This window comes from Perca fluviatilis, chromosome 19 (genome assembly GCF_010015445.1).
Source record: "Perca fluviatilis chromosome 19, GENO_Pfluv_1.0, whole genome shotgun sequence".
In the NCBI taxonomy this organism is placed as follows: Eukaryota; Metazoa; Chordata; class Actinopteri; order Perciformes; family Percidae; genus Perca; species Perca fluviatilis.
Genome location: NC_053130.1, coordinates 4,961,934 through 4,974,092, shown reverse-complemented (window position 1 = coordinate 4,974,092; position 12,159 = coordinate 4,961,934). Strand labels below are relative to the sequence as shown.

At 42.3% G+C, this 12,159-nt stretch overlaps 1 protein-coding gene across 4 annotated transcripts in view; it reads right to left on the bottom strand.

Moving 5' to 3' along the window:
• Positions 1 to 12,159, bottom strand: part of atrnl1a (attractin-like 1a) — a 345,015-nt gene that overhangs the window by 274,644 nt on the left and 58,212 nt on the right. For 3 of the 4 annotated variants that reach the window (XM_039784008.1, XM_039784009.1, XM_039784010.1), the window contains exons 7-9: positions 11,796 to 11,883; positions 9,411 to 9,657; positions 1,135 to 1,318 (exon numbers count right to left, since the gene is read on the bottom strand). In XM_039784008.1, coding sequence (XP_039639942.1) covers positions 1,135 to 1,318; positions 9,411 to 9,657; positions 11,796 to 11,883 — 519 coding nt within the window. Of the gene's footprint in view, positions 1 to 535; positions 691 to 1,134; positions 1,319 to 9,410; positions 9,658 to 11,795; positions 11,884 to 12,159 lie in introns of those variants that run through there. The other variant, XM_039784011.1, reaches the window with a different exon arrangement.

Genomic DNA, 12,159 nt, shown 5'->3' with positions numbered 1-12,159 from the left:
TGCGTTATGCCCCTTAAGGAGAAATATGGACCCTGATCCCGGACCAGTTGGGAGCCACTAACATACAGATGTCATGGACAGGACTCTACCCTGCCCTGGTAGGCTCTGCCAGGAGCGTTCTGCTGACAGAGAAGAAGCGATGGCCTTTACATTAGGCTGTAGCTGTGTAGAATAGCTGGAATACCCACACATATTTCCGTCTGGGAATTTTCAAAGGACCACCAGCTAAAGTGACACCTGACTCCGAACACAAATTCCATCTGGAAAGTGAGAGCCGCGGAGAGACAGCAGGTTGCGTGTGTGCACGTGTGAGCATATGCTAGTGTGTGTGTATATGTGTGTGTGTGAGACTGATAGAGCCGAGTGTCCTCTTTCACCCATCCATCTGCCTGGGGTCAGCTGAGGTCAGGCCTCCTGTCGGATCCTTCCACTCTCACCCGCCTCGGCTCTTTCTGACTCAAGCACATCTTCTATCTTTGCACGGTTGCATTACATAACACTGCATGAAACATTGTATTTTTTTAATCATTTATTCAAGTTTTGATTAACTGATAGTTGGCTCACTTGGCTCCTCTGTAAAAGTAAGACTGGTGCATGAAATTACATAGTGCACTCATTCTCAAACTGTGGTACAAGTACCACTGGTGGTATGCGTGCTCCCTCTAGTGGTACGCGGATGGAATCTCTGATCTAGTATTTAAAAAGAAAAATGAAATTCATTAATTTAAAAACAATACTTTAGAATACTACGTTTCCAATAATAATACTTAAACTATGATCAGTTAAAAGTAATTAACTTAAGTGAAATACACAAACGTCGTGGATATAGAGTCATTCAAAGGTACACTGTTAGAAAAGTCATTAGAAATATGGGCTAATATACTGTGTTAATATGAAGGAATTTTCTGTAATGATTTTTCACAGGTGTTTTTCCATATTTAGATTTTTTTGGATTAACAAAAATGTCAATTAAAGATATGGAGGATATACTGAAAACGACAGAATTTTCCGTTGCTGGATTAACAGAAATGTCCGTAAACTTGACGGAAAAGGTACCAGGTCATTTTCTGCCAGGACATTATCTGGTTTTGTGGGACTGTTTTCTTACGGTGTAACATCATTCTGTGCTCTCACCATGTTTTGGTGCGGACGTGGTATCGGTACATGTGGTCCACCAGGCCGTATTTGTTGTTGCTCAGCGCCTTGTATCCGCCGTGGACAAACACGCAGCCGCTGGCCTCGTCGTAGACGCTGCTGTGGCCGTACCCTCCCTGGACCACGGCCCCTTCGGCAGACACAACCTGCCACGAGTTAGACCCTGAGACACAGAGAGCAGACAGACAGTCTGATTAATCAGGATCAGAAAAAGGGTTTATTGGCAAAATAAGTTACACTTGTGTGGAATTTGCCCGTAGTGAATGGTGCATACATGGACTAACAAACAAACATAGTAAACATTAAAATGAAATAAATAAATACAGAAACAGATATATACATACAAAATAACTGTTGCATAAGATGAGTTTTTCAAGTTTAAGTTCAAATTAATTGTCACTTATAATAGTTTTTTGGGGTGGGGTGGGTTCTTTTTTTATTTTCTTTTTTCTTTTTATTATGCCTATGGGGCATTGTCATGTTAAAACAGGAAAGGGCCTTCCCCAAACTGTTGCGAAAAAGTTGGCTGCACCCTATTGACTAAAATATCACATATGCTGTGGTATTAAAGGTCCCATGACATGGTGCTCTTTGTATGCTTTTATATAGGCCTTAGTGGTCCCCTAATACTGTATCTGAAGTCTCTTTTATATAGACCTTAGTGGTCCCCTAATACTGTATCTGAAGTCTCTTTTATATAGGCCTTAGTGGTCCCCTAATACTGTATCTGAAGTCTCTTTTATATAGACCTTAGTGGTCCCCTAATACTGTATCTGAAGTCTCTTTTATATAGGCCTTAGTGGTCCCCTAATACTGTATCTGAAGTCTCTTTTATATAGACCTTAGTGGTCCCCTAATACTGTATCTGAAGTCTCTTTTATATAGGCCTTAGTGGTCCCCTAATACTGTATCTGAAGTCTCTCTTTATATAGACCTTAGTGGTCCCCTAATACTGTATCTGAAGTCTCTTTTATATAGACCTTAGTGGTCCCCTAATACTGTATCTGAAGTCTCTTTTACATAGGCCTTAGTGGTCCCCTAATACTGTATCTGAAGTCTCTTTTATATAGACCTTAGTGGTCCTCTAATACTGTATCTGAAGTCTCTTTTATATAGACCTTAGTGGTCCCCTAATACTGTATCTGAAGTCTCTTTTATATAGACCTTAGTGGTCCCCTAATACTGTATCTGAAGTCTCTTTTATATAGACCTTAGTGGTCCCCTAATACTGTATCTGAAGTCTCTTTTATATAGACCTTAGTGGTCCCCTAATACTGTATCTGAAGTCTCTTTTATATAGGTCTTAGTGGTCCCCTAATACTGTATCTGAAGTCTCTTTTATATAGGCCTTATTGGTCCCCTAATACTATATCTGAAGTCTCTTTCCCGAAATTCAGCCTTGGTGCAGAATTACAGCAACTAGAGCCAGTCCCACAATGAGCTTTCCTTAGGATGTGCCATTTCTGTGTCTGTAGCTATTGAGGAGGAGGGGGGAGGGCAAGGTGGAGGGTGGGGGTGTGGCCTTCACCAACTGCCACTTTGCTCGTTTGAAAGCCATGATGTCTCTCTCTCATGGGTGGGCCAAATTCTTTGGGCGGGCAAAGCAGAGAAAGGGGAGGTAACCTTGCCCCTTATGACCTCATAAGGAGAAGATTCCAGATCGGCCCATCTGAGCTTTCATTTTCTCAAAGGCAGAGCAGGATACCCAGGGCTCGGTTTACACCTATCACCTTTTCTAACCACTGGAGGACCATAGGCAGGCTGGGGGAACTCATATTAATGTTAAAAAACCTCATGAAGTGAAATCGTCATGCCATGGTGCCTTTAAGATTTCCCTTTATTGGAAATCATGGGCCTCCACCAAAACACACGAAATAGCCCCAGACCAAAAGTATGTGAAGGGAGTGCCCAAATATGTGGTAAAACTACTTTTGTAAACTACAAGAAAAAGATGCATTTTTCAAGTTTAAGTTCAAATTAATTGTCGCTTGTCCACATATAAGTTAAAAGTTAAAAGTTCCTCTCTTGGGCCAAGGTGCAAGAAAACACTGAAACTATGGGAACTATACAAACAATTCCCTGAGTGGCATGTGTAAAAAGTGGAACTGCAACTGGACACACGTGTGATGACAAGTTACCAAACTAAATCTAAAATCAAATCAACTGAAAACAGCAGCGACGATTTGAAAAGTCAGCAGCAATAACGCTTGCACTGCTTGAAAGAGAACATTACTGCAAGAAGTAGGAAGCCATGTCAAAATGTTCCACAGAAAAAGATTTGATTGTCTGTTTTTTTTTTTGCTTTTGTACACAGATTTTGCATAAGGAAAATACACAACAGAAAGTCGATGAATTAAAAAGTTTTTTGATACTTTGGCAGGTTTGGCTTTCCACTTCCATGCCAAAAAGGACTTTTAATTCTGGAGGTGAGATAGAGCGAGGGGAAGAGAAAAGAAGAGAGGCAAGAGGGAGTGAGCCAAACCATAAGAGGGGCCAGTGGAAATTAGACTTTACTGAATTTAGACCAGTGTGATGCATACCGATGAATTCAGCTGCATAGAAATCTTATTAAAAACAGGCAGGGGATTAGGTCATTCGAGCACCTCCCACTAAAGGAAAGACAACACAACGAACAAAGCCTTAGAAGGAGGTGGAACTTCAAAGGCCTGAAAAAACATGGCGTCATCCGAATCGGTAAATCCCCGACAGCACTACTAGTACTAAGAGCAGAGGGAGGAAAAACTGAGAAACTAAAACACAAAATGAACTAGAAAGCACTCAGAGAGGGAATTTCTCCACACAGCCCTCTGAATTAGCATCAATAATCTGCATCTAAATGCACCCACTGGCTGAGGATGGCTATAATTATACCTGTAGGAATAATTTTATTTAATTTATACTTTTTATTGATCCCCAGTGGGGAAAATACAATTCAGACTCTGTTTGTTAGAAATCACTACACACAGGACTGAAGTACACACACACACACGCTCAGGTCCTATTCATGCATAAATGGAGAGATGTCAGATTGAGTGGTTGGGGGGGGGGGGGTAATGGTGCCTTGCTCAAGAGCACCTTGACAGTGCCCAGGAGGTGAACTGGCATCTCTCCAGCTACCAATCCAAACTCTGTACTTTGATCCGTACGGGGACTTGAACCAGCGACCTGCCACTGCCCCCAAATAGCTATAACGTTAAAAAAAACTCTGAGGCTACGTTCACATTGCTACATTTTGGTTTAAAAATGAAGGTCTTTTGCTACGCTTACACCTCTCATTCCCCCTGCTCTGGCGTTTCCGAGCCCCTAAACCCGGAGAAATTTGAAAACACTTCTGAAAACACTTCATTTTGGTTTGGAATCTGTGGGGTTGCGTTGCAGTCTCCACGGACGCAAACGAAGACCTTTGGCAACACCGACACTGACGCCAGTGTTTCGCTGCCTGATTGGGTCACAACGTCTCGTTCTCTGAGACCAAGGGGGTGAGCAAGCATCCGGAAAGTGTACCTCCTCTGGGGAGATTCTGAGGCTAACAAGCCATCACCTTCTGTTAGCATCCCATTGACTCCCATTCATTTTGGCGTCACTTTGACAGCGAATAACTTTACGTCTGAAGGGTTTAAAGACTCTATTTGTCCACTGTTGATTTCTAAAGAAACACCTAAAGGCTGTTAGACTGTAAATGGGAGCCGGATGGCGCCACTAGCACCAGGAAAACTAAACTTTTCACCGTGTCTCTTGGCCGATCTTTCCACCTAACTTTATGGGAGCCCATTGAATAGTTCTGAGTTACTCTGCTAACCGACAGAGAGACAAAGAAACATACAGCACCAACAGCTGGAGAAGAAGAGAGATAAAGAAAGACAGGAAAAAAAGGAAACAAACAAATGCAAACAAGTGCGCAGAGAGAAAGAATTTAAAGAAGAACAAGAAAGCTAGCGAGAAACAGCGATAGAGGGAGGAGGGACAACTGTGAAGAGACGACAAGAAGGTAGAAGGTCAACTCTCTTATCTCATCTCCGGCAGCTAATTGCTGTGAACCTGTCTCTCTGAGCGGCCATTAAATCCTTTTACCTCATAATTTACACTCTGCTTCTTCTCCCTCCCTGTTCATTTCCAGGTTGCACTGACTCATGGTTGCTCCCCTTCCGAGGCCTAATGATGCTCAGCGCAGACTTACGCTGTGACATTGTCAGAGAGAGAGGGAGGGAGGGAAGAGATAGAGGTGGGTGAAGATGAAAGTGATGAGGAGACATGAGGGGAGAGAAGGAGGGGGGGAAAGGTGAGGGAGAGGAGCAGGAGATGACAGGGGGGGCCGAGGAGGAGTGATGACAGAGGGGAGTCAGAAACTGTGGCCTGGAGGATGAGAAGAAAAAGACGGAGGGAGAAAAAGAAGGGGATGAGAGAGTATAGAAAAACAGAGAGAGAGGGGAAGGGAGAAAGAGAGAAAAACAGAAAGACAGGGAGGGAGGAGAGTGTGAATGCATTGGATTCATTAATCATCTCCTAGACACTACGGCCTGGGTGCCACTTCTTCTTAATGACCGCTCTCTGTGTGTGTGTGTGTGTGTGTGTGTGTGTGTGTGTGTGTGTGTGTGTGTGTGTGTGTGTGTGCACTTTTGTTGTGTAACTGCACACACGTTTGTCTTTTGGTCTGTGCTGCGTGTCTAATGGATGGTGTGTACATGTGCGTCTATGTTGTGTGTGTGTGTTCCTTCTCCAGGATGTGTCAAAGATCCAACTCCAATTTTGACTGTCGGTTTCCAACACGGCGTGACACTGCCATCTACTGGCTAGTTAGGGAAACAGAGAATATATCCAAAAGCACAATAAGTGGCCAGAAGTATGAGGACAACTACAAATTCCACCCATTCCAAAACTAAAGCTGTCACTCCTTTTTGTACCAGATGTTGGAGCCTGGCTGCAGGGATTTTCTCCGATTCAGACACAAAAGCATCAGGGAGGTCCAACACTGATTGTTGGGTGATCAGCTCTGGCTCACACTAGGGATGCACAATTAATCGTAATTTTATCAAAATCGCAATATGGACTTAACCTGACTCCGCCAGATGTAATGCTTCGCATTTGCTCGGCATATCCATCTGGGAACTTTCAGTTGGAGAACTTTTGGGAAGGGGCGAAAATACTGGTTAGCTGATTGGATAAACCACCTGTCTATCACCACCTATGTTGGGGATAGACGGGCCAAATCAACCAATCAGATCAAACTCTTGCCGAAACCAGTCGGGAGAAGAGCAAAAACATCTTTTCCTCCGAGAAAAGCCTCCAAACCAACGCTGATTGGTCGGTCGTTTGGCGAACGGCTCCAAATTTTCTCTATCTCAAGATGCCAGACTGATCTGCGAGTAGAAAACTGGAGCTCGCCAGATCAGGACGGTCTCACGAGGCTAATATGGACTAGTGCAATATCCAAATTGCATCCAAAAGGTTTCTTTTTTTTTGCTGGCTCTATGCTCTTAAACGAAATGAGTCTGATTTTGATATCAAAGCTCAAACAGACAGACAGTCCAGAAGTTCAGCCTCTGGTCCAAGAGAGCAGCACAACAAACCATATTAGGACACAACACGCATGGAGTTTGGCTCTTCTCTGGGCTCTGTCTATTGATCACATTTTCACAGTGTATGTCTGCCATTGTTCAACGCATTCTTATCAACGGGTTTCGTACGATATAAGGGCTGCACAATTAATCACAATTGTATCAAAATCCCAATATGGACTAGTGCAATATCCAAATCAAATGTAATATTTTGTAAAGGCAAAATATGTGTCAAACCATTCTGGATTAAGTATTGTGGTGCTGCAGAGCCTTCCCCAAACTGTTGCGAAAAAGTTGGCTGCACACTATTGACTAAAATATCACATATGCTGTGGTATTAAGATTTCCCTTCATTGGAAATCATGGGCCTCCACCAAACCACACGAAATAGCCCCAGAACAAAGGTATGTGAACGGGGTGTCCAAATATGTGGTAAAAATACTTTTGTGAACTACAAGAAAAAGATGCAAATTTTTCAAGTTTAAGTTCAAATGAATTGTCACTTATCCACATATAAGTTAAAAGCTAAAAGTTCCTCTCTTGGGCCAAGGTGCAAGAAAACACTGAAACTATGGGAACGATACAAACAATTCCCCATATGGCATGTGTAAAAAGTGGGACTGCAACTGCACACGTGTGATGACAAGTTACCAAACTAAAACTAAACTAAGAGCATAGCAATTGAAAACATCAGAATTTTTTTTTAAAAGTCAGCTTTGCACTGCTTGAAAGAGAACATTAAAGGAGAAATACAGCGCAAAATGAACCTAGGGGTTAATTAAATAAAGAATTAGAAAGTCATGCAAAAATGTTCCACAGAAATAAATTTGTGGAACATTTTAATTTTTTTCTTGAGCTTTTGTACACAGATGAGCTACTGTATGCTTCCCAGCAGGACTGGGCTGTAACAGGGGCCTCTGCTGTCTTTAAGACCTTGACATAAAGAAGCTCCACAAAGTATGGCTCTGAGACCAGAAGATGCAGTTCCTTTCATGTGAAGTTTTAGGAGCAATGTGTTTAAGGCGTGAACCTGAAATTCAGTCTTGATATCCGACACACAAAAGAAGAGGCTGAGGCTGAACCTCCAGGATCTGTACCAATGATGGAAGTGTGGGGACAGAGCTTGGTGTTTTTATTGTACTGGTTTGTGTGTTTGATGCAACTGGTAGGGGTTCCTCCCAAAATCTGAAGTTAAAATCTTGCATTTGAGAATCGGTCAACAGCAGAATGAAAGAATAAATATTTTTTTATTTCTTTCTTTTACCAATGATTCACCTAAATATTTTCAGTTTGTACAGTCCTGCTGACGTAGACCACATCATACCCGTTTCCAGAGCGAGATAAAACACATGTGATGTTCTTCTTTACAAATGAAATAACTTAGCCTAGCCTGTTAGCCGGGGAAAACCCTGACGAACTTCCGGCAAATTTGAGATTTGGTCTGCAAGTCAGTCTGGCCAAGAGCCCATTCAAGCAAATTTCCAATTTTTGGTTGATGCCGCTGTCGCTGCTACGTCCCCCGGATCGTTGATCTGATTGGTTGAAGGACTATCTAGTAGCGCCCAGAGGCATTTGAGCGGCGTCCGTTGGTGACGCCCCTTTGGAAATGGACTGTGAATGAACCTTCCCCAGACCCACTCTCAGTTACAACTGAGAAGGGTCTGGTGTCAACCAGGCTGTTAGACCGCCTGACTGATATGTGATGCGCATTCTTTTTTAGAAAACAATTTGTTTTTAGAAATGTCTCATGATGTATTGTCTTTAGAACATTTGGTTAAAGAAACATTTCGTTAAAGAAAGAAAAGAAAATCGCAATACTCAATACTATCAAATCGCAATATTTCTACTGTAGAGTTGCGATAAATGAAATTCACAATACGAATTGAATCAGCACCCATGTATCGGGAAAGAATCAAATTAGGACAACAGCATATCGTCCCAGCCCTTCTATGTATAGTGAACTTTTCGCAAATGCATCAAGATCTTTGCTTTTCCTGCACCTAAACCATTCAGCCTCTTTTATTATTGTTAAGCAGTTATGTTGTGAATATTGTTTATTTATGTTGCCGTTTCTTTTACATTTATTGTTTATTTCCTTTTAATATGTTTATGTATGCACCATCAAGGGTTACTTACTTGGCAATAAGTCCCTTTTCTGATTCTGAAATTCAATCAATCATTTCAAAAATAGCAATTATGACAACGAGTCTGTATTAACCCTTGTGTTGTCTTCCCGTTGCCCATGCAACATTTTGATTTTCTGGGTCAAAATGTAAAATTAAAACGTGTTTTTCGCTTTTGACACTTTTGTCGCCTTCCCCGATGTTTTTGAAGCTTTCCCTGATGTCTTTTTCGACGTGTTTGAACTGAATTCTATTAAAGTAGTAAACTGATCATTTATTTGACTTTCGAAGAGCGTTGTGTGGAACCATCCACGTTATTTGTTTTTGACAATTTGGTTGAAAGAAAACCCAAATTTCTAAAATACAGAAACTTTTTGAAAATGGGTCAAATGTGATCCAAGGACAACAGGAGGGTTAAAACCCAAAGATCTGTGTGAAGACTGAACATAGTCGACGGCCTCAAGAGTCCCTGTGTTTGACTTCCGTCGATAAAAAGCAATTAAACCATAGGCAAAGGACTGGGGGGGGCGGGGGGGGGACGACAATCGATGCCAGCGGAGTCAGCAGGTGCACTTACTGATGTTGTACTCCTGAACTTTGTTGCTGTAGCTGTAGACCGACGAGTAGCCGAAGAAGATCAGCATCACCGGCTCGCCGTCGGCCAGCTCCACCACGTGGGCGCTGTGCCCCTCCAGGGCGTAGGGAGGAGGCGGGGCTGGTTTCTGTGGTGACCAGGTGCGCCTGGGGATGTTGAACACCCACAGCTCGTCCGTGACGTTGGCCGATTTCGCCTCCAGCTTCCCACCAAACATGTAGATGTCATCCTACACGAGGGAGAAAAAAAGACGGATGGTGGGGAGTGTTTGATTGGAATTCATGAAAAGCCAGAGGTGGAACGTAACGAAATACATTTACTCAAGTTACTGTACTGGATAGTTTTGTTGTGCATTTTGTATTTTTCCAAGTAGTTTTTAAAATCGGTAATTTAAAATGTACTTGATTATGATTCGACTAACAAAAAACGAAAGGAATAAATCGTGCCCGGAACCACTACAGTGAGGAATGATCGGCATCTAGGCTGCCTACCAGGCGCCAAGCCTTTCTGTAGGAGATTGAGAACGAGATGGAGGTGGCTCACTCCTAATTTTCACCGGCTGTGGAACGGCTGCGGACAGATTCATATTTCAGATTCAGGGTCAGGAAGTCGAGCACAGAAACAAAATAAAACATCCGGTTAATTTTCAAAATAAAATACACCGTGCTCACGGCGGATCATATTTCCGTGTACTACACCTTGAAAACACAGCACAGAGCTGTTTCCCCTCTACTCCTCTGGATGGAAACTAACTGTTGCTGGTTTTGTGGTTCTATTCTACGTGAATTCGCGAGATCTCGTGGGTCCTTGTGACTTCAGCTGTCAGTCACGGCTGCAGCCGTTCCGCAACAAATCCGGACCTGGTGGGTATTGACGGACGGCTGAGCACGGAGCCGTTCCGCAGCCGTTCCGCAACCGGTGGAAATTAAGAGTGAGGCGAGCGACGAGGGTTCAGAGACTGTTTCATTAGAAATGCTAGCTGAAACATCGAATTCTGCCGCCCAAAACGACGAAGATCCTTGGCTACATTTGAAAGACTGCTTTTCATTTAAATTCAGGAGGATCATCATGCAATGCCAGATGTGCCTGCCAAAGGTGACTGAACTGGCAGCATTCAATAACTCCACATCTAGTCTGCTCGCGCTTGTTTTGGTAAGTATTTGCACATTGGTACTTCAAACAAAGTTTTCATGACTAATTGCCAATTAGCAAAACAACATGTTTCGTGGCATTGCTAATTTCTGTCTAGCACTAGCAACCCGTAGGACAACTTATGTAGGACACTGGCTGAATCCCCCCGCCCCGTTTTACAGTCTTTGTTTTTTTATGTAACTAAGTAACTTTTACTTAAAGTACATTTTAAATGAACTACTTATTACTTTTACTTGAGTAATTTTTCATATAGGTATTTTCACTTGTACTTGAGTAATATTTCATCAAAGTATTGGTACTTTTACTTGAGTACAATATTTTAGTACTTTTGTGTAAAGCTTAAAAGTACTGATGATCACTTTCATCATGGAGCTGTCAGAAGAATGTGAATAGTTGCAGGCTGTGCCATAGTTCCACTGGTGAATAGGATTGAGCATCGACAACCAGTTCCAACTTGGAATAGTTTTAAAAAATTTACAATTCCAATGGAATCAGGTTTTTTTATTCAAATCGTTTGGATTGGAATCTGATAATCGGTTCCAAATTTTTGGTTTCCGTAGCGGCTAGTCTCGCTTTGCCAGACCTTCCTCCACAGCACTGCGGAGGAGGGTCTAACTAGTCCACACAGCATTCCGGGATGGGAGTAAAACAAAAAATAAAAAAATCGTCTTAGGTGGCGCTAAGCTCCGCGCGGAGCCACGGCGCCTGATGATTACTTTCATTAGTGAGGATTTTTGGATGATTAAAGGAAGTTTTAGTCTATAAAATGTCTCATCGTCACATGAAATCAAGCAATTGTGTCTCCTAGCTTATTTTCTCTAGTAGGCAGAATCAAAAAGGTGTTCAGTTTATGATAACTTGAAGGAGAGAACAGAGGTAAGCACAAATTGAATTAAAAAGGTTAAAGTAAAAGATCAATCAATTTTACACAACGATAAAACAGTAAAACTCAACTGATGAGCAGTCCAATCCACATGTTCCTACATGCAGTGAAATACAAACTGCATGGAGGTGATATCCAAAATACACTGAGGCAAAAATGATTTTTATTTTTTTTATTTTACTGGTCTCTACAAATGAGCTGCAACATTATTTTATAATATAATAGTAAAATAAAGCTGTTGGAATTCAGAGGATTTGTATTTTTGTATTTTACTGCCTCTCTCAACTTTTCTCGACAGTGTCAGTGAAATGTAGCAGCCACAGCTGTATTACCTGGTACAGAGCCAATGAGTGGCCGTATCTGTAGAGGGGGCCGCTGCTGACGGGCACCACATCCCACGTACCGCTCTCCAGGTTGTAGCTGTAGACAGAAATAAATCAAAGAAAAACAGAAGGCTGTTTAAGTGGAGCTCAACAGTGACTGCCCACTTTTTTTAACGGCTCTGGTTCCGGAAGTGTTTTCCGCATTCAGTTGTTTCCTGAACCACACTGTTGAGCTCTATTGAGATGTGTAACAGAGAAGGGACCTCAGACCAAAAATGTTAGGAACCACTGTTCTAATGAGCCAACATGCACAAAACCCGGCCCTGTCACTCATCATTACAGCTGTGCATTTCCTGCTATGACATGCCAAAAT